This window comes from Vitis vinifera, chromosome 19 (genome assembly GCF_030704535.1).
Source record: "Vitis vinifera cultivar Pinot Noir 40024 chromosome 19, ASM3070453v1".
Lineage (NCBI taxonomy): Eukaryota > Viridiplantae > Streptophyta > Magnoliopsida > Vitales > Vitaceae > Vitis > Vitis vinifera.
Window position 1 is genome coordinate 23689556 of NC_081823.1, and position 24049 is coordinate 23713604.

The window sequence follows — 24049 nt, forward strand, 5'->3', positions numbered from 1 at the left end:
GTTGGATGGGAAGACGGGTGTGAGGAGGGGGCCCCAACTTCTCCTTTGCGTGTAATTGTGGGTTGGGAATTGGGGAAAGCGTGTGCATGTCAGCATTAAGATGCCAAACTGACATTTCATCACATTAATTTTTATTTTTTAATGCTTTGAAATTATAATAAAGTATTCGAAGGACACCTATTGAAATAATGAAAAGACAAAGATAGGAATCTGACAAAGCAAAGTGATATAAGGCAGCATATGAGATCAAAGTAACGTGAACATATACAAAAAAAGGTAAAGCATCAAGTGGAGAATATGGAGGTGAATAGATGCATTCCATTCAACATCAAGTGGAGTAGGAAACTACCTCAAATCACTTCCCAAAGATCCTTTAAAGGAATAAACTGAATATGGGTGATAAGATAGGCGTTCAGTTGCTCCAGAATTGGATATATCAAATTTTTTTAAAAATGTATCAAATTTTATAAAAGATGTACTAGAATTTTTAAAGAATATACCAAATTTTGTAAATGATGTACCATAATTTCCAAAGTCCGTTTCAAGGTGGGGAATGACCTTCAATCACTTTTCGAGGGTCTTTAAAGGAAGAAATGGATCATGGGAAGGGGAGATAGGTGTCTTGTTAGCTCAAGGAATTGATGTATCAAATTTTTTAAAGAATGTACTTAGGGTTTCAAAGTCCATTTCAAAGCAGGGAACAACCTTTAATCATTTCTCAATGGTCCCTAAAGGAATAAACAGACCATGGATAATAACATAAGGGTCCTAGTAGCTCAAGGATTTGATGTATCAAAATTTTTTCGGGATATACCAAATTTTGTGAAGTATGTACTAAATTTTGTAAAAGATGTACAAAATTTTGTAAATGATGTACCAAGGAAGGACCTCCAATCACTTCATGAAGGTCTCCAAATGAAGAAATGAATCATGAAAGGGGAGATAGGTGTCCCATTATCTCAAGGATTGGATGTATTAATTTTTTTAAAGGATGTACCTAGGGTTCCCAACTCCGTTTTGGAGTGAGGAACGACTTCCAATCACTTTCCAAAGATCCCTAAAGAAATAAACGGACCATGGGTAATAAGTTAGGGGTCCTGGTAGCTCAAGGATTGGATGTACCAAATTTTTTTAAGGATGTACTAAATTTTGTAAAGGATGTACCAAGGGGACCAAAGTCCATTCCAAAGTGGGGACTGACATCCAATCACTTCTTAAGTGTGTCCAAAGGAATAAATGGACCATGGAAAGGAAGATAGGTGTCCCGTTAGCTCGAGGATTATAAATATCAAATTTTCTTAAAGATGTACCTAGGGTTCCAAAATCTGTTTTGGAGTATGAAATGACTTCCAATCACTTTCCAAATATTCCTAAAGGAATGAACAGACCATGGGTAATAAGATAGGGTTCCTCGTAACTCAAGGATTGGATGTATCAAATTTTATGAAGGATGTACCAAATTTTGTAAATGATGTACCAAATTTTGTAAAAGATGTACCAAAGTTGCCAAAGTTCGTTTTGAGGTAGAGAACAACCTCTAATCACTTCCCGAGGGTCTCTAAAGGAAGAAGTAGACCATGGGAAAAGGGATAGGTATCCCGTTAGCTCAAGGATTAGATGTATCAAATTTTCTCAAGGATGTACCTAAGGTTCCAAAGTCTGTTTCCGAGTAGGGAACGACCTCCAATCACTTTCCAAAGATCCGTAAAGGAATAAACGGATCATGGTTAATAAGATAGGGGTCCCAGTAGCTCAAGGATTGAATGTATCAATTTTTTTTAAGGATGTACCAAATTTTGTGAAGGATATACCAAATTTTATGAAGGATGTACCAAATTTTGTAAAGAATCTACTAAGGGGGCCAAAGTTCGTTCTGAAGTGGGTAACGACCTCCAATCACTTCCTAAGACTGTCCAAAGGAATAAATGGATCATGGGAAGGAAGATAGGTGTCCCATTAACTCAAGGATTAGATGTATCAAATTTTCTGAAGGATGTACCTAGGGTTCCAAAGTTTGTTTTTGAGTAGGGAACGACCTCCAATCACTTTCCAATGATCCTTAAATGAATGAATAGACCATATGTAATAAGATAGGGGTCCTGGTAGCTCAAGAATTGGATGTACCAAATTTTTTTAAGGATATATCAAGGTTGCCAAAGTTTGTTTTAAGGTGGAGAATGACCTCCAATCACTTCATAAGGGTCTCCAAATGAAGAAATGGACCATGGGAAGGGAGATAGGTGTCCTGTTAGCTCAAGGATTGGATATATCAAATTTTCTCAGGGATGTACCTAGGGTTCCAAAGTCTGTTTTGAAGTAGGGAATGACCTTCAATCACTTCCCAAAGATCCTTAAAGGAATAAACGAACCATGGTAATAAGATAAAGGTTTCGATAGCTCAAGAATTGAATGTACCAAATATTTTTAAGGATGTACCAACTTTTGTGAAGGATGTACCAAATTTTGTAAATGATGTATCAAATTTTGTAAAGAATATACCAAGAGTGCCAATGTTAGTTCCAAGGTGGGAAATGACCTCTAATCATGACCTGAGGCTCCTCAAATGATAATATAGACCATGGGAAGATAGATAGGGGGTTTCAATAGCTCGAGGATTGGATGTACCAAAATTTCTTAACGATGTACCAAATTTCCTTAAGGATGTACTTAGAGTTTCGGGGTAAGGAACGACCTTTAATTACTTCCTAAAGATCCTTAAAAAAATAAACGAACCATGGGTAATAATATAGAGGTCCTGGTAGCTCATGGATCGAATGTACCAAATTGTTTTAAGGATGTGCCAAATTTTGTGAAAGATGTACTGAATTTTGTAAATGATGTACCAAATTATCTTTAGGATGTACCTTGGGTTCCAATGTTCGTTCTAGGATGGGGAACAACCTCCAATTCCTTCTTGAGGGTCCCCAAAAGAATATATAAACCATGAGAATGGAGATAGGGGTCTTGGTTTCTCTAAAATTGAATATACCTAAGATTCCAAAGTTTGTTTTGGGGTGGGTGAGGACCTCCAATTACTTTTCGAGGGTCCCAAATGAATATATACACCATGATAAGTATGATAGTGGTTTCAGTTCCCTTAAGCATGAATTTATCTTTTTTTTTTTTTTTTTTTTAAGAATGTACCTATTTTTTTTTATGAAATTAATATAAAAGGTTAAATATAATTTATTTTTTTTATGAAAAATATATTTTATTTTAATTAAAAATTAAATATTTTAACTAAACAAAAAGTTAGATCCACAATCAAACTAAAATCATAAGAAAAATGATAAAAGCACCATCACTTATTGTGATTTTGATATGATAAATTTAAAATGAAAATTAAAAGAAAAATAATGTAAATAATAAAATAGTATTACAAAGATATTTTTTACTTTTATATGTGATAGAATTTACAAAATAAATAAATCTTTTGTTTAGTATTAATATAAAAAATCTTATATCATAAACTTCTAAATAATAAAATAGAATTATTTCATGAATTTTTTAATTTTTAAAAATAATTTTGAATTCAAAAAACCAATCTAATTAATTACATATAAAATCAAAACATTTTATAATATTATGTTCATAATTCAATTCTACATGAGTACATGGAATGAAAATTTTGACTCATTTTTAAAAAATTAAACTTTATTAATTATTCAATTTAAATAAAATATTATGAAAAATTATTACTTTAAATATTAATTATTAATTTTTAACCCAAAAAATGATGAAGATGTTAATATTTTTCTGTTTCTAACATATACTAAAATAGTATTTTTTTTTTATAAAAATAAAATAAAATTAACCTATGATTTTATTATAATATCATATATAAGTAAAAAATTATAAGTACTCTTTTGTAATAGATACTAAACCTTTGTTTAGGTTATATTTGATTCCCAAAAATTTATTAAGAAAATTAATTTATTTTTTTCACTATTTTTATCATAAAAAATATAAAAGAGAATCAACTGCAATTAAAAATTAGTTAAACATTTATATATTTTTAAATTATATAATCTTTATATAAAAATAAATAAATAAATAAAATGAATTAAAAGAGCCATAAAAAAATAATTTATTAACCTTAAATTTGTTTAGTTTTCTTTTTTTTCCTCTAATATTCATAAACCAAATATAGCATTAGTAAATGACTTATTTAATTAAAAAGGTTATTGAAAACCCAATTTTGTAAATCTAACCCTTCATTATTTTTTTGACATCATTTTAAAAAAACACTCTCATTTTTTCCTTATAAAAATAATTATTTCTTTTAAAGCATTCATGTAAATACTTAAAATAATCAAGGGTATTTATATATAAAAAAAATGAGTTACTCTTCAAATATAAGGATTATTTTCATCATTTTTAACTAATTAGGTTTTAATAAATTGAGTTACTCTTCAAGTATAAGGACCGTATAAAATTTTGTATAATGGTACAAAATATAATGTACAAGAAATTGTATTGAATACTTTAAAAATATCACTCAATTTTCTATTAGTATAAATAAATTTACATTATATTAGTGACAAAAAATTTCCCTATTACTCAATTACATTAATACTATATTGCAAAATTAAATTACAATAGAAAATTAATAATTATTGAATTTTTTTTTCAAATAATCATAAATGATTTAATAATACGGAATGAAGGGTATGTATTTACATGGTCAATTACATTTATATTTGAATCAATCTTACTTCATTATATCATGTAGATTTTTTTTTATATAATATTTTACAATTAAATTACAATAGGAAATCAATAATTATCAAAACAAACTTTTTTAAAAGAATTTTTTTATAAAAATATTCATTTATTTAACTATTATTTATTTTAATTAAAAAAACATATAAATAAGTGGAAACAAAAGATGATGAACTTAGGTGAGATCGTGTTTATTGCTTTTTTTTAATACAATTTATTTTTATATGGTAACAATATGAAACATATAAGTGAGTGAAAAATTGAATATTATAATTTTTATATAAATGTGTTTATATATATTTAATTTGAAAAGTAAATTTTTTTCATTTTATACATGGTTAGGTTAAAATTTCAAAATGGCTTTAAAAGATGATATTGGTTGGGAGCATGCAGAACCTATTGGTGATAGTAGAAGAACCACAAAGTGTAAATATTGTAGGAAAGTTATACATGGTGGTATAACAAGATTAAAGCAACACATCGCACATATCTCTGAACAAGTGGAAGGATGTCCACATGTACCGGTAGAAGTGTCACATAGTCTTAGACAACATATGTCTAATACTTCAAAAGAAAAAGCACAGTTAAGGAAAAAAAAGAACGACTTTTGAATTCCTTAAATAGAGAAAATTTCTATGAAATTGATGAGGGTGATTCTGATGATGAAATTGAGGAAGTTGCTATGACTAATTTTGAAAGGAGACAAATGAAACAAGCAATGAAAGAAAATCGTCGAATTTTTGAAGAAGGTGGACAAGAGCATCAGAAGGGTGGTAGTTCCTCACAATCTTCTAATGTTAGGATTAAGCACGGACTGACACGTAGCTTCAGTGTAAGAGAAGGAGCTAGCATACCTCCAAAAGGAATTGATCCTTACATGTTCCCATCAAAGCAGAAATCAATAAAAAGCTTGTTTTCTACTGAAGGCGTGAAGAAAGTGGGTAAAGCTATTTCTAAATTATTTCTCTTTAATGCAATAGCCTTTAATGCAGCTGACAGTGGGCCTTACTATCAATCAATGATTGATACCATAACAGAAGCAGGTCCAGGCATCAAGGGTCTCACGGGATACCAAATTGGAAATACATATTTGGAAGAGGGGTGGTAAGAGCTTGAGGTATACATAACAACATTGAAGGCTAAATGGCCTATATATGGGTGCACAATCATGTGTGATGGTTGGAGTTCTAGGACTAGAAAGTCTATCATCAATTTCATGATTTATTGTGATAGAAGTATGATATACCATTCTTCAGTTGACACTACCAACATACCTAAGACAGCAGACTACATCTTTTCCCTTATGGATAAAGTTGTAGAGGAGGTTGGGGAGGAAAATGTTGTTCAAGTAGTCACTGATAATAAGGCAAGTTTTAAAGCAGCCGGTATGTTGTTGATGAAAAAGCGGAAGCATTTGTCTTGGTTTCCTTGTGCAACCCATTGTATTGATTTAATGCTTGAAGATATTGGAAGCATGAAGCAAATTAAGGAGACATTAGATCAAGCTAAGATGATCACATATTTATTTATAATAGCTTGAAAGTGGTGAATTTGATGAAAGTGTTCACCAAGGATAGAGATCCGTTAAGGCCAGGAATAACCCGTTTTGCCACTGAATTCATTTCACTTGAGAGTCTTATACGTTATGAGGCTGATTTGAAGAGAATGTGCACAACAAATGAGTGACATGAATTTAATAAAGATAGGAGCAGAAAAAGTCTAAGAGATAAGGTATTCAACCTTATCTTAACTGATCGATTTTGGAAGAAAGCAGGGAAAGTTCAAACCATCATGGAAAAGTATTGAAATTGGTTGATCAAGATAAAAAACTCACACTATCAATCATTTATGAAGCAATTGATAGAGCTAAATTGGTTATCAAGGCATCAGTTAAGCAATGGGAAAAGTATTGGGAAGTCATTGATAGAAGGTGGGAAGGTCAATAGCACAAACATTTGCATGCTGCAGGTAATAAAAAAATTCTTTATATATTTTTTATTATTTTTTTCAAGTACAAATTATTATAAACTGATTATTATTTAACTTATGGCAGATTATTTTTTAAATCCAATGTTCCAATATTCAAAGCATTTCTCCAACCATCCGGAAATTAAAATTGGATTAAAGAAGGTTAACAAGAGATTAGAGCCAGATTTGGATAGACAAGCAAAAAAAACTAGATAACAACTTGAATAATCAAAAAATATTTTTTATTCTAAAAAATATAAAATATAAAATTTTCAGACAATATTTTTTAATTGATTTTACTTTTTTTTTTTAAGAATTGTTTTAAAAAATAATTATATAAATTTACATAATAATTAAAAATAAAGATTTAGATATAAAAATTATTTTTAAAACATATTTAAAAATGAGTTAAAAATATTTTAACTTCTCAAACATATTTTTATTCCAAAAAAAAACAATAGTTTTAAAATATTGTTCTTAAAAATAATTTTTTAGAACTGTTTTTAAAAACGATTGCCAAAAGACTTAAGTTTATCAAAGCTCCTTTTATTATTATTATTATTATTATTATTATTATTTGACATATATTGATGACATTATGATAAAAAAATTATTTATTTTAAAAATATTTAGTAAAATATGATAATTTTAACATAATTTCCTAACCTACATTTAAAAAAAAAATTAGCATCTTAAAAGCAATTTCCAAATTCAACTGGAAATACAACTTTCAAATGAAATTTTCAATTATTATATTTTAAAAATAATTTTTAAAATTATTGTATTTTTTTAAATCTCATATATTAACAACCATTTAAAATATAAGTAAATATAAATTCTTGTACAAAAGACTATGATTCCTGACCATAAATAAGGCTAATTATCAAGAAAATGATCATTAAATATTATGAGGATGGAAAATTAAGTGAATAAAAACAAGAATATATCCAAAAAAGAACATTAGCTTTGCAAACACAAAAACGTGGAGTGGTTGAATTCTTGTGGAGTGGTCCAAATATATTATGGATTCTCTCCACCTTTTTCAAGGAAAAAAAATATTTGGGTTGAATTATGGATTTAGGTAGTTTTCCTTTTCTTTTTCTTTTTTCATTTCAAGGAGAAGTAGTAAAATTCTTACATTTTAATTATTATTTGAGTAAAAAAAATAGCTTCTAAATTCGTGACAAGACCTTTAAAAATATTTTAAAAATTGCCTATAAGTTTGAATACTCTAAATAATTATAGAATTAACAAAAAATATTGATGGATAGAAATTTTATAAATTTTTTATTTTTATTTTTCAAGATAAAAATAAAATGAATATAAATTAATAATAAAAACAATATATTATCATATGATACTAAGAAATTGTTTTGGGTTTCCATTTAATTTTGTAACATTATCCTGTTGATGACATGTAACGGTCAATACTTACGATGGCTCAGGCCAGCTTTATTTGGGATGGCCTACATATCCCAAATATCACAAAATGATTGAAATTTTGAAATTTCACATGCCAGGTACCCACATGACTTATAATTGAAATTTCACAAAACGATTTATCAGAAGAACACATTAACATATCCCATTAAAGCTTCATGAAATATATTTCAAACGTAACTACATGAATCACACTCACAGACCATGGAAAACATTTATCACACGAGAAGTTTTTAGAATGGTGATTAATTTTGCTTCTGAAACAATCCAGGAACTAGAGAAGGAGGTGTCATTGGACAGTTATGAATAGCAAGCCTCGATGTTAACTTTTCACATTGATGTGCCCTATTCGAGTCTCTCTATTGGTGCTACACATGTCATGGCATTGCGTCCATGGCTCACCAAGTCATCTCCTTGCACAAGACATTGAGTCCTTGTGCCACCTTGTTATTGTCCATGTCAAGGCTAACAAAGTCAAATCCATGTGAACCTACAAGAAACACCTGTAGTATAAATGTGAATAGAACATATCAGATAAGTATCTTTGTTGAAATACTTTTGGTGACATAGTTTCCATTACTACTTTCTCCTATCGACATAATTTTTTTTTAGACAATTATACTTAGACTCTGTTTGACATTGAATTTAGGACGTGTTTTTAGTCTAGAAGTGTTTTTGAAAAAAAAGAAAAATTAGGTGTTTTACAAAATTTAAGAAACACTTTTAAAAATCTGAAAAATCACTTATAGTATTTTTTTGGAAAAACACTTTATATGTGATTTTTATAAAAATACTTTCAAGGAAAATACTTCCACTAGAAATACTTTAAGTAGCAACACTGCCAAACACGCTCTTTTTCCAATTTATTAAAATAATATAGCAGTGCCCAAATATGAAGAAGAGGATGCTAATTTAGCAATAGATGCTCAAAAATAAATTTTAAACATTTTACAATTCATCAAAATTTCAGAAATACATGGACTTACAGAAAGGCTCTTCATGAAAAGATACTCCACATCCTCTACAGAAAGTTTGGCGCCCTCTGCAATGATATTCAATGGAATGGTACCATCTTCTGAAGGACGGCTGCAAGATACAATATCTCAGTTGAATTCAGCAATAACTTTATGAATCTTGCCCAGCAAATCACAAGTGAAATGATATTGTTAACATACCTGAAGATGATTTCCATCAACCTTTGTCCCCAGCCCCAGGAGACTTTTCATCCGTAGGAGTTGGTAAAACATGTTATTGCTCCAATGTGGTGCCCTCTTTGTTACCTTTAAAGCTTTTTAACAAAGACATTGTGCAGTTCTCTTTTTGTAAAGTTTACCTGGAAACAATCAATGAAAGAATATCAGATATTGTGGAAACACCTTCATAATGGAAGAGCAGTGACAGAATAAGCAGCAAGGCATTTCAAAATACGATGCTGAAATTTGAGACTATAAGAATTGAAAAACAAATGGCATTATATAGCAGAAAATACATTCTTCAGAAAGTTAAAAGATTACTAGATGACGTGATATTTACAGCATCTGCCACAGGCCCATCTCCATGGAAACATTGACATGAGCAATTGGACCAACTGAAACTTATCAAATATAAAATATTAACCAAGTTGCTAAACCAAAGGTTTAATGCTAAACCAAGTTGCTCGAGCCAATACTGCACTAACACAAATATCCATACCTAGTCAGCAGCAATTCTATTTACTGGTCTGGCAAGAGTAGCTCAAGATTTCAAACTTCTTTTAGATGATGGTGCATCCAAATTGACAACAATAAAGAACAGAAACTAAAAAAATGAGTGATCTAATTATTTGCACCGGAATTCAAGTATATACCCATTGTGGGCTATACTGAGATCCACATATTATATGATTCTAACTTCTCATTAGGGAGAACCTCGACCACTTCATGAAAGTTTTAAGAAAGTGACATTCAAAACATTTGGCATGGCTTACTAAGTAGTAAATTACAGATTTCCCCTTATGCCTAGTCCCAATGTGTTGGAATGATGAAATTTTCCAGGTTCTATTACAAATTTAGTGCAATTTTTTACTCTGCCAAAAAGTTTCAGCTACAAACAATTTGAAACGCTTTAATGAATATTCATTCACAAAAGTCTCCTATCGTAATCTTTCAAAATACATGAAAGGAAATGATGCAGAACCATCAAACCCTCAGACTAGGTCTAGAATAAGCATCTATAACTGAACTTGCATACAACAGGATAGTATAACAACTTCAAAAACTAGGTTTCAGAGAACTGCCATCTAAAAAATATTTTAAAGATGGGCATATCTTGATTAATCATAATGGCTAGTATCAGAAAAAAGAAAAACCAATTAAACAAAAAAAGAGGCTAGCTAAACGAATCAATATAGCTTGCCATTGCAAAGGTCTATCATGGATGAAATTGCAAGCTGCCACATGAACCACAAAAGACAAGTACCCGTTTGACAGATTTTAGAATTTTCTTGACACACAATTTGACAATGAATTTCTTTTGGTCATAAATCAATTCTTTGGGCCATAGGACTGACATGTTCTCAGTAGAATGTGAAGAATATGCACAACTATATTACATGAAGGTGAATTGAACTTACTTTCCAACAACGCAGGGAATGCCCTTCCTTGAATTGGCAGGGATTTCGCCTTGAAACCCAGGAATAATTTATGTCATTTCCTGGACAATTTTGGGATCCTTACTGTAATAACTAAGTTATAATAAATGACAAGTAAATCATAATATCAATGAACTACTCTATCACTGCCAGAAATTTTTTTATTTACATGATCCATTAATTAACAAAATTATATATGAGTATAACACTTTCAACAGATCAAGAGTGAAATCAATCATGATGCAGCCACCAATAATGGGAGGAGGATTACCTGAAATATATGTATTGTTCACATTTGAATTAAAACGGAAGCAAATGTCCTTTCTGCTTTAGCCATCTAATAGATATGAATTTGTAGGCAATGTAAAATCTTTAGGCCAATCCAAAACCTATTTCCTTCTGGCATCCCTTTGGGCATTAGGCCAACTTAAGCTTCTTAAAGCAAGTAAAATCTGTGACAAACGATATTTATATGAGAGTTTGGTATTTCCTCGAACTTTTAGAATGCAGAACTCCAAGTAAAATGATATTAATTTAGTAAACTGCATCAGCATATGGTTTGAAGATGGAAAAAATTTCCAAACTGACTCATTTGAGCATTTTGACAAATATATGAGGAGCATATAAATTTTGAATACCAGGACAAAACGGAAATAGAGAATTTTGAATGTAAGATAATAGAAACTAAAGAAAAGTTAGGATTTCTGACCTGACATGGAATCCAATTTCATTCATTCTTTCATAGATGAAATCTATTTGTGGCCGGTCTTCAACAGTTTCCTCTTGGCCACTTTTTTCTAAGTTCGAACAATCAGAGACAACAGCTTTCTGTAGGCTGTTGAGGGAAGGCATCTTTTCCGGCAGTGATGTCAATTCGGAACATTTATATATTTTAAGCATTCTGAGTGAGGAGAATCTGCCTATCCAGTGTGGGAATGCTGTAAAATTGGGGCAGTTCCAAATGTTGAGAGTTTGGAGGGTGGAAACATGTTGGAAGCAGCTCATCTGGGAGAGTTCTCATATCATCCACGACTGCAATAGATAGAGACTCCAATGAAGAAGCAGTGATGAACATTCCAGGTAATAGCTCTTCCTTCACCCCGAGCAGCTTTAGAGCCTTAAGACAGGTTAACGAAGCTACTTTCAAGGATGTTAGCTTGGGGCTAACCCAGATCTCCAAACTAGAAAGAAAAGGAGATGAATGCAGCTCTTGGGGATGCTAACTTTTAGAATAAAAGAGTATCATTTATATTTCGATAGAAAAAATAAAATTAGAAAATAAATTAAATTAGTTTGAGATCAGGAGTGTGGAGCTCTATTGAAAAGTATGCAAAGGACCAATATCATGCCATTATAATTAAAGCAACATTAAAAATTATATAAAAAATTTTCCCATAAGGTTTTCAACTAAACAAAATTATATAATGTAATTCTTGTATTAATTTTTGTACCAACATATTATTATTTTTAAGTTACACTCTTGAAATAATATTTTCGAAAACATTTATTTACTCAAAAATAAAAATTTTCATTCTAGAATCAAACACGCTTCTTTTACCTCTAATATAGATACAACAAATATAAAAAGAAAATTAAGAGTATTTTTTTGACAATACTTCTACTTGAAGTGTTTCTCTTAAAAATGTCCAAAAAATACTATAAGTATTTTTTTAACATTATAATAAATTATTTTTCATATTTTTAAAAGTATTTCCTAAAATTTATTAAACACTTAATTAGTTTTCAAAAACACTTTTTAGGTTGAAAGTACTTTCTTAAATCATGACGGAACTGACTCTAAATTTTTAAATTGAATTCTCTCATTCACTAATTAATTGTCCTTTTTATAACTAAAACCCAACCAATTTAATTATTAATACAGGATAAAATGCTTAGCATGGGAAGCCTAAAGTCAAAGTTCTCTCGTGACTCGGTATCACTAATTTCCTTAGTTGCTAATTTAAAATGCATTAATGTCTCTATTCCAAATATTTTTAGTAAAAGTTTTTTCTGTACAAATGTTATTAGAAAAATCTCTTATAAATGTTTCTTTAAAAAACACTATAAGTGATATTTTAATTTTTAAAAAATATTTTTTAAAATTTATCAAATACCTAAATTTTTTCAAAAACATTCTTTAAACTAAAAATACTTCTTAGAATAATTATATATGAACTATTAATAAAGTCATTCCTCACTACAAGTTAACACTCATCTTATAAAATATTTTATACTAACAAAGGATATTACAATGATAATTCACTTTACCATCAAATAAGGGAAAAAGAAAAAAAAAAGGGAAAAAGAAACCTCAAATCAATTATTTATGGATGATACAATTAGCCCTTCATCTCATTCTCCTTACTCTATTTTTTAGTTAAGAATTATACAAATGACAATTCTCTCTTCAAGTTAAGTATTAATTAACAATCACACATCCTTGCAAACTTCTATTAATTGTGGGCCTCCCAAAATACAAGTTAAATTTAACAATCCACCATAAAACCAAATTACTAAAATATATTTTAATAAATATATTAATTCTAATTATTTTATTTAATTGATTACAAAAAAAATATAAAAATCTATCATTGTAATTTTCTTAACAAGTATTTTTTTTATATATAATTAAATATAAAAAATATAAATATTAAAAAAAATTCATATATATATCACCATTTATTTTACATTATTGAATATATTTGAATTAAATAAATTATAATTTTAACATTAAATATATTTCAAGTTAGAATATATTATCATCAATGTTATAATATTATTATAAAATAATATTTAATGTAACTTCATAAAAAATATACACTTACAAAAGGACGTGATATTATTATTGAATATGAAAAATTATATATATATATATATATCAATTTCTTTAATAAAATAATATCAATTATTATCATTTTTTATATTTTTTTCTAACATTTCTATAAGTTTTAATCAATTTCCATCTTATCAATCTTTTGTATCAAAATATCAATTAATATTTCTCAATATATCCTCAGTAAAATCTCAAGTTATCAATATATCTGTCAAAATCGATATTTTCATCATTTCTTATGAGTAACTTTTCAAAAATTTCTCTCAATTAAATACTAACTTTTGACTAACTTCTCAAAAAATTCTCCCACTTAACAAGTAGATCTTAACCATTCCCTTTGACAATTTGAGCTACAATTTTGGGAAAACTTTTCTAATCCCTAAATCTAACTTGTCATTAAAAACCCGGGTTTTACACTACAATACCGGAAAACCTCCAATGTCATTGTTAACCAATCAGTAATCTACTGTTGAGAGGTGAAGATAATTCGAGGTGACAATAACTGCAAAAACTTCAAAATGAATATCTCTAAATTGAATATACAACTGATCAACTGATCTTGGATTCTTTTGGTACAAAAACTTCTCAACTACAATATTGGAGTGGCGCCATTTCCTTCGAGTGTCATCAGTGATCCTAGCTCACAATTATCCCACCTTTTGCATTGCCTTGTGAAATCTGGAAATTTTCTCTTACATCAAGATGAGCCATGAGAAGCCAGACATGAGTGAGCAGCTCTCCGCCTCGCCTGAGCTGCTTGGCATGCTGATTCGGCCGACATTGACTTGCAGCGTAACATAGCATCTCCACCCACACACCCCTCATCAGCTCCCACTTATGTTCCCGGGATTGCAGAGACTTGGCCAGCCTGCAGGCATCAAATAGCAGAGACTTGCTTCTATCACCTTTCACCTGTGATGCTGGAAATTCAGTGCTCACTCTCAGTAAATCTTTGCAAGCTTGGGTTCTACTTTTTATGTGCTTTCTATCCTTGAAGAATTCTTTAGCCTCGGCGCAGCTGTCTCGATATCTAATCTCCCCAATTCCGTCAGGCAGCATGAAAGGGCACATGACCAGAAGATACAACATATAATCAGAAAGCACCTTGCACGCTTTACAATCTGGATTCTTCTCTGCATCATTCTCATAGCAGAGATCAGTTGCACGCTGTGTTTTTGTTTTTGTTTTTACTTGACCACCGCTTAGTCCAATCTGAGAAAAGCAGTACAAGAATGGCATAGATCTCTAAAACAATAGCTCCAACCAGCAACAAGTACGTTATAATAACATCAATAGTCGAGTACTCTTGCCTGTCAATGGTCAAGAAGGCTATGAATGCAGAAATGGTGAAACTCAAACTAATCGAGCGGAGGAGGCTGCCCCATCTAGAGCAAGTCACAGTTGCCTTTGTGTAGAGAACATCGTACATGAATCCAAGCTCAATCTCAACCACTTCAAAAGCCACTTTCAAAGCCACTTCCAAAGGCACTTCTTCCCAAGCTTGTTGTTTATGTTTCCCCTGGAAGAAAGACTGGCTCCTTTTGCGCCTCTGGGAGCTAAGAATGATATCTGCAAACAAACCCTTGAAAGTTTCGAAGAAGTAATAAGCCTGTCGCAAAATGTCTCCTTCTGGAGGAGAATGCACTGTCCTAGAAGTTTTACCTCGTTGTTGTATTGAAACTTGATATCCCTCGGCTTTTCCTGAAGTGTACTCATCCATGAATTTGGGATAATTAGGCCCTGGATCAGGACGAGGTAGCAGGGCATCTCTGAATTGCTCACTGCTTGCAGACCTTAGAACCCAGGTCCTTTCCCCATACTTGATGAGTCCAGCCACAAAAATTGGAATGGCCAGAATATTAAGCAGTTTGGCCTTCCAGGACCTAAGAAAAATGTAAAATGTCCCTCCAAACTGGATGACTAGTGCAAGAAAGTGTCTTAACCATAATTCATTATCCTCCAATGAATAGGCTGTAATGGTATCCGGGCCGCCAAGGTGCAGCAGCAGAAATGGTGCCCAAAATGCCCATATCAAACTGTTTGGTTGTGATAAGTTGTCATCTCCATTCTCATTGGACAGGACGCCAATACAGACTGCTGCAATCCAATCTGCAGCTAAATAAGCCAGCCAAATGATGATTCTGACCCAGTTACTAGCTATATATTTCCTCCTGTTACCCAAGAGTATGAGCACAATTTGTAAGAAAAGGCTCAATAAAACCAATGCGCGGAGTTCCCATTCATTCCAAAGTTTTGTCACACTTTCTGGGAAGAGTTCCATCGCTCTTCTCTTATTTACGAGGATCATACTGCTAAGACCTGAAACTGTAAATATATATATGCATACACATATAAGTGGTTTGATCAGTACAGAAGATCTGAATTAAAGCAGATTGATTATGAAAATAGCAGAGTTGGATTGATGAGCTCACCCGTAACTAGCATGCTTCCTCCCTGAGTACATCTAAGGATCTGATTTTAGTAGTTGATGCTTCTACTTTAGAGCTGATTTCAGCAGCCCAGGAAGCTAACAGAGAGGGACTTTCACACAACTCATTTCTCAACTGGGTGGTGCACTTGAAAAATAACATTGAAGAATTAAGTGCATCAAACATTTTGTTAAAAGAAAACAACAACAAAAAGACAACAAAAATGAAAGAAAACCAAATGCCAAACTGTATGACTTGTGACAGATGCTTGAAACTTGAAACTGTTCTTGCTTTTATTTTTCTTTAGCATATAGGAAATTTCATTTAAGACCCATGAACAAAATGGTGTACAAGGTTAACAGGAATTATAACTTATTTTTTTAGTTAGATCTGAGTCCATGTCAGTTGAATTGTTTAATAATTGTCGTTGGTGATTAAAATCTTTGAAATATCCAATTTTTTTTTTGTTTAAGAATCGGATTAGTCATTGAAAAGGGAAAATTATTGGACAATGATTCAATAGTCAGACCATTGAACATTAGTTGAACCATACCATTAGTGATAAATGTATCATTTATATATAATTAAAATAAAAAAGAATTATAAGAAATTAAAAATGATAAATTCTACATATAAAGACACTAACATAATGTACACTAGCATAACGAAGAGAACAAATAGAAATGAGTGCAATTTTGAAATTATAAAAACTAAATTAAAATTTGATTCGTTATAAAAACATTTGATAACTAATTTAAAATTATTTAAAATTAAAACTAAATTATAAAAACTAAATTGATTCGTTATAATTATAAATTGAAAAGGGAAATTATAAAAACATAAAATTAAAATTATTAATTTTAATTATAAAAACTAAATTGATTCGTTATAATATTAAATTTAAAATTTGACAATATAATCTAATCTTAATCATTTGATAACTAATTTTTCTTTTAAATTTAAATTTAATTCTTGAAATTTTCACTCTTTAAATGGGAGTAGTAAAAATGTCAAACTTACGAAATTTCCGAGGGATTTTTCGTTTTTTTTTTTTTTTGGCATTTTGCCCATTTTATTTTCCGTGAATGCGGCCAAAGGGCACTTCCATGCGCCCACATCAAGAGGTTCAAAACTCGGGCAGGTGGATATGCAGAAACATTAATATATGGGAGAACTGTGTAATTGAGGTAAGGTCCTCCCATCACTCTTAATTAAACTCGAAACCTAACGAAATAGTAGAAATTGAGATGAAGGATATTTATCTTTAAAAAATCTCTAAAATACCTTTGACTATTAAATGAAAAAACTAACCAATCACCTCATCTTTCTCATCCTCTCTTTGACTTTTTTACCCTTCTCTCACCTATTTAATGGTAAAACCAACTTGAATCATTTTTCTTCATCAAATTGAATATGAAAGATGGTTAAAAATTATTATTGCCAAATGCATTTTTGAAGTGAATAACTTTTAAATACCTCATCAAATATTATTATTTTTTCAAACTTACATAATATATAATAAATATTTTTTAAATATGTTGAAAAATTACATAATATATAATAAATATTATTCTTTATTTCAAACTTATATTATTTCTCATATATATTAAATAATTTTTAAACACCTCATAAAATATTAGTATTATTTGTTTGTTCTAACTTGTAAATTAGATATCATCAAATATTATATTTTTTCAAATTTATAGAACATATAATAAATACTTTTTAAATACCTCATAAAATATTATTATTATTATTTTTTAACTTGCAAATTAGACACATGTGTTTATTATTTCTCATATTATTTCGAAAATAATGTAAACACTCACACGCATATAAATAAATAAATATATATATATAATATTAATCAAGAAAATAATATTTTTAAAACTAATTTACTAACCTTTCAATAATTTTGAAAGTGTAAATAGAGTAATTGGCCGAATTAAAGTCTTCAAAATATTCAAAATTTCTCTATTCCAAAATTGCCTAATTGCTCTCCACACTAATCCTAAATATTTTTTAATAAAGATTTAAATATTTAAAACCAATAAAATAAATACTTTCTTATTGAAGCAATTTTTTCAAAGTAATAAGATAAAAATCATGAAATCTTCAAAACTATAATTACAACAAATATTTTAAAATTTAAAACTAATTTCATAATTTAAATTAATGATTTAAAAAAATAAAAATGTTATAAAAATAATTATTTTTAATTTTTAATTCTATTTAAATATGATTTTTTTACTCTCTATTGATAACAATGAAACTATGTTTATAAAGGTAAAATAGTAAAAATATATATTTCATTTAATTTACTTATAATGAACAATTCAAACATGATTAATTTTAATTTTATACCCTATGTGTTAATTTTTGTAGGGAATGTCTTAATGACATAGTTTGGTAAAAAAAAAAACAAAAACTCTCAATAATCGTCTTAATGTCAAACTCAAGTTGTTTAAAAATCGTACAAAATATATTAGGAGCCTTGTACACTCTTGTACACTTAGCACATTTTCATTGTACAGTTAATGTAATACCCTTGTACAATGACATGAATTTCATATCTCTCTTAAGTTATATGTTCATGTGGGTGTATTAAGTATATTTTCAATGGTTTGGTTGAGAAAATGGTGGATGACTTAGTGTACACTAGGAAGGAAGGGGAAAGAGTTTTTTGTTTTGTTTTGTTTTGTTTCTTTTTCTTTTTTTTTACCACTCCGAGAATAAGCTGTTCTAGGGGGGTGAGATGGAACTGGAACAAAAAAAAAAAAAACAACAAGGCATGGGTGAACTTTTTGGGGCGACCAGATGGGACGGGAAAAGGCTGGAAAAAAAAAATGAAAAAGGAGAAAGATAGCTTCATAGGCCATCGGTGAGGAGCCTTAGAGAGAGAAATTGAAAAGGGAGTAGGGGGGAGCTTGTCAGTTCAATATGATTTCAGCATTCTCTAGTATTTTCTCATTTCATACTTTTCTATCCTGGTTCTTGCTGTTTTTTTTTTTTTAGTTCATTTGCTGATTGGTGTGGATGTTATAGGCCACTCGTTTGTTTTGTGAGACTCTTGGTATGCTTGCTCTATTTTTAGATTTATTTTTGGGTGTTTTTGGACTTCTCTTGAAAGTATCTGATGCTCTGTCCCTTCCCATAACTTGATGTATCAAAACCATGCCCTCGTTTCCTCTGGATTCTAGTTGCTCATATCTCTTCGACAGTCCATGGCGTAAAGCTAGGCTCATACTTTGTTTTTATTACGTTTTCATTCTTCCATGGTTTTTTGCTCTGTTTCTTGTCAAGGGTGGATGACGCTCCTTCAGATGGTGAGCTCTATCGAGCTAATGGACGTGGGGATAACATAAGGATGCATGCATTACGGAAACCGGTCTTGCAACTCCATCTACCATTCCACATCCTTCAATCACCACACCCATGTCTTCCTTCCTCATATCCTAATACACCCATCCCCATTCATACCTTTATTTTCCTTTAACACCCAATACCCACTTCACTCACCACCTTTCTCATCTTCACAAACCCACTGCCCTCGAAGCATTAGATCGCCATGGCGAAGGTGTTTGCGTTGTTTCTCTTGGCTCTTCTCGCCATTTCCATGCTTCACACCACTGTTTTGGCTTTGCATGGCCATGGCAGTCACCACTACGACCAAAAGAACTATGGTCCGGGGAGTCTGAAGAGCTTCCAATGCCCGTCACAATGCTCAAGGAGGTGCAGCAAGACACAGTACCACAAACCTTGCATGGTCTTATGTCAGAAGCGCTGCAAAAAGTGCCTATGCGTTCCCCCAGGGTATTATGGTAATAAAGTCGTCTGCCCATGCTACAACAACTGGAAGACCAAGGAAAGAGGACCAAAATGCCCTTGAGCTGTTCCCTTATTTACCCTTCTTACCCATTTTAAGTTGGCCCATTTGATTGCTTTAATTTTTAAGTAATTTCCACGTTTCCAATTTACGTAATTTAATTTTTAAAGCTCTAATTTCTCAATAAATTTTCTAAATTCCAATTTCTAAATCCTATTTTCAAAACTTACGTCTTCCAGCAATTCTTCAAAATCCCAACTTTTAGATTTAATCTTCAAGGTTTCCAATCTCACATAATTTTCCAAAAATTTCCAAATTCAAAATTCAATCCCTTAAGAAATCTCATTCCTCAAACAATTTTTTTCAAGTTCTAATTCTCAAATTCATTTTTTTTAAAAAAAAAAAAAATCAATTTTTAAGTAATTCTTCAAAATTCCAATTTCTAAATTTAGTTCTCAATTTCTAAAATTCCAATTTTCCAATTTCTAAATTTAATTTTCAATTTCCAAAATTCCAATTTTCACATTTCTTTATTTAATAATTATTATTTTCGTTATTATTATTATTCTATTTATTTATTTATTTTTAAATTTTCATCCTTAAACATTTTTTTAAAAATTCCGATTTCCAAATTTAATTTCCAACTTCCACAATAAAATTCCATCCTTAAACATTTTTTTAAAGTTCCGATTTCCAAATTTAATTTCCAATTTCCAGAATTTTAATTTTCACATTTATTTATTTAATTATTATTATTTTTGTTATTATTATTTTATTTATTTATTTATTTATTTTTTAAAATTTCATCATCAAATAATTTTCAAGATTCCAATTTTCATAACTTAATTTTCAAAACTCCAATTCATAATTTAATTTTCGAAGCTCCAAACTCTCAAATAATTTTCAAAATTCCAACTTCTTTCAAATATAATTTTTAAAATTTCAATTCTTAAATCTAATTTTCAGAACTCCAATTTCTTTCAAATAATTTTCAAAACTTCAATTTTCAAATTTAATTTTCCAAACTTTAATTTTCAAATTTAATTTTTAAGAAATCTCATTCCCAAATAATTTCTCCAAGTTCCAATTTTCTAATTTAGTTCTTAAAACTTCAATTTTCAAATTAGTTTCAAAACTTAATTTTCTAAAATTTGTCTTTCAGATAGTTTGAATCTTTTAAATTTATTTATTTGATTTGTTTATTCACCTAATTTAATTATTTTATTTATTCATCTTTCATACAATTATTTATTTATTTATTTTATTATTTTACTTTATTTTATTCGTTCATTTATTTATTTGTCATTATTATTATTATTATTATTATTATTATTATTATTTTCTCCTTTCTTTCTTTTTCTTTTCTTCATTAAAATCCTGATTCGCCAAAACCTATTCTTTTTTTAATAAACTTGTCATTTCTTATTCAGGCATGCATCTTGTGATTTTATTTGGTTTTTAATAATCTTTTTCGTTTTTCACTATTTTTAATAAGCGTGAATGAATTTTTTCATAATTTCAAAATAATGGAATTTATGATATTAATTCATGCAAAATGAATTAGGCTTTGCTGAGAGCCCTACATATGAATTTTCTTTTTCTGATTGTCAATTGTTGTACTTAATGAATATTGTTTGATCTTTGTCTTGCTCGTTAATATGCATGTAATAATTTTATACTTGAGCTAACATTGTTTCCATGATAGCACACTATTGTTTGCTACTAAAGTACGACCTCACTCCCATTTTGCTTATTCTTATACATGATTTGCTTTATTATTTGATCATTTCATTGGTATCCATTAATTTCTTCATCAATTGTCACACTTGCTTCACCTTATTTAGTAGAGACCCATTTTTAGGGGCTTAGAGGGGTGCTACGGTCTTTACCGTACCTTCCCAATAGGTAACCTGACTCCCGAATCTAGACTTGGTTTTTCACAGACCACCTTTTCCAAATAAGGAGTCACACTTACGGTTTTCTTTCTTATTTTGTTTACCCTTTAAAAATAAAACAAAAATAAGTGGCGACTCCAAGTTTTTTTCAACAAAAATCAAATTTTCACAAAATAAATAAAAAACAAGTCACGTCATCGAGTGGAAACGCATGAGCCAAAATGCGGGGTCCACACTTAGGGTCAATTTTTTTTCCCCAAATATCATTATTGGGAAAAATATGGAATTTTCATGTGAGAGTTAAATAAAGTGCATAACATAAGTGTACAATCCTTGGGTGATAAGGAAAATGAAAAGTGGTTTAGAATCGATTAAAATCATTAACAAAGGATAATCTTGTACACCTTTGTATAATTAGTACATTTCCCTTATACAGTTAGTGTAATATCCTTATACAATGGCACAAATTTCATATCCCTCTAAAGTTATGTGTCCACGTAGGAGTGTTTAACCATATTTCCAATGGTTTAGTTGAGAAGATGGTGAATGACTTAAAGATCAAATTTTTTTTCCCCAAATATCATTATTGGGGAAAGTATTGGAATTTTCATGCAGGAATTAAATAAAGTGCATGACATATGTGTACAATTCGTGAGTGATAAGAAAAATAAAAAAATGACTCATAATCGATTATAATATTTCACAAAGGGTAGCCTTATACACCTTTGTACACTTAGTACATTTCCTTGTACAGTTAGTTAGTGTAATACAATTGTACAGTGGTGCAATAAATGAATAAATAATTTTTTTTTTCATACAAAAAAATAGTACTAAATAAGGTTTTCAATTTTCATTTTTTAATTAAACGTATTTTCAAAAAGAGACAATATAGAAAATAAAAATTATTTTTAAAAATAAAAAATAAAAACTAGAAAAAATAGTTTTTGTTTTCATCTAAAATAAGTAAATATACCTTTCAACCCTTTTATATAAGAAAAATTTAATCTCTATTATGTATTGATATAATTCACTTCTAAAATTAGGTCATATGAAAACATTTTAATTGAGAACTTAAAATAAAAACTCTTCATCCATCCTCTTTCCTTTTCTTTTTCTTATTTTAATAAATTTTCAATTAATTCAAATCATTAAAAAAAATCCTTAATAAACAAATTTGTAATATTTCATGTAACTTATTACTAAAAGTCATGTTCAAAAAGTTATTAAAATGAGGAAGGAAGAAGATTAAAAAAAATTAAACTTTTTATTTTATAATAGTAAAAAAAGACTTTAAAATACTTTTTAATATAAAAAAAATTAAAATAGTGAATATATTTATTTTAAACAGTATTTTAATCATTAAATTATTTACTTCTAAAATGTAAAAGATAAAAATAAATGTAAAAGATAATTTTTATTTATTTAAATTAATATTTTTTTAGAAAGTATTTTCCAAAATAGTATTTGAATCATTAATATAATTTTTGTTTATTTATAATTTAAAAATAAAAAATAATATTGATTTTTCAATTATTTATAAAAGAGTTTAAAAAAATAATACAAAAAAATCCAAATATAGTTAAATAAGAAATAATAGTGACATGTGAAGAATGGTAGAATAAAGACAAAAATGAGTCAAGTAGGTATTTTTGTTAATTACTATCTCATACCCTTACCATCAATTATGGGTGATTGGATGATCTTACCTTAATTATCAAGCCTATATGGGTTGAAAACACAATTGTCCCTTAATATATTACAATCCACCATAAAACCAAAATACTAAAAAAAATAAAAATAATAATAAATATATTAATTCTAATTATTTTATTTTAAATTTTATTTAATTGATTACAAAAGATATATAAAAATCTATCATTATAATTTTCTTTAGTCAAAACCACATGATATTATAGAATATGAAAATATATATATATATATATATATATATATTAATTTCTTCAATAAAATAATTTTAAAATGTCAATTATTATCATTTTTTATATTTTCTTTTCTAATATTTCTATAAGTTTTAATCAATTTTCATCTAATCAATATTTTGTATCAAAATATCAATTAATATTTCCCAATATATCCTTTGTAAAATCTCGAATTACCAATACATCTATCAAAATTGATATTTTCATCATTTCTTATGACTAACTTTTTCAAAAATTTCTCTCAATTAAATATTAACTTTTGGCTAACTTCTCAAAAATTTCTCCCACAAGTAAATCTTAATCATTCCCTTTGACAATTTGAGCTAAAATTTTGGGAAAACTTTTCTAATCCCTAAACCTAACTTGT

At 29.2% G+C, this 24049-nt stretch overlaps 2 protein-coding genes and 1 long non-coding RNA gene across 4 annotated transcripts; 1 reads left to right on the top strand and 2 right to left on the bottom strand.

Annotated features, from left to right (window-relative positions):
* Window positions 1-8265: 8265 nt before the first annotated feature.
* Window positions 8266-12101, bottom strand: LOC109121838 (uncharacterized). 2 transcript variants are annotated; one of them, XR_009465240.1, is made up of 5 exons: window positions 11469-12071; window positions 10742-11211; window positions 9306-9718; window positions 9117-9216; window positions 8266-8633 (listed from the first exon to the last, which is right to left on the bottom strand). It is a non-coding gene; the product is annotated as an uncharacterized LOC109121838 (long non-coding RNA). The 2 variants fall into 2 exon arrangements; XR_002029098.2 differs by having other exon boundaries at window positions 9306-11211; window positions 11469-12101.
* Window positions 12102-14748: 2647 nt separating this feature from the next.
* On the bottom strand, window positions 14749-16344 carry LOC132253371 (uncharacterized). Its single transcript, XM_059735142.1, has 2 exons — window positions 16025-16344; window positions 14749-15917 (listed from the first exon to the last, which is right to left on the bottom strand). The coding sequence occupies exons 1-2, from the start codon at window positions 16035-16037 to the stop codon at window positions 14749-14751; spliced, it is 1182 nt and encodes a 393-aa protein (XP_059591125.1). The 5' UTR covers window positions 16038-16344.
* A 3232-nt stretch (window positions 16345-19576) lies between these two features.
* Window positions 19577-19923, top strand: LOC100254384 (gibberellin-regulated protein 4-like). Its single transcript, XM_002264303.5, has one exon. The coding sequence runs from the start codon at window positions 19590-19592 to the stop codon at window positions 19908-19910; it is 321 nt and encodes a 106-aa protein (XP_002264339.1). The 5' UTR covers window positions 19577-19589; the 3' UTR covers window positions 19911-19923.
* The last annotated feature ends 4126 nt before the right edge of the window (window positions 19924-24049 follow it).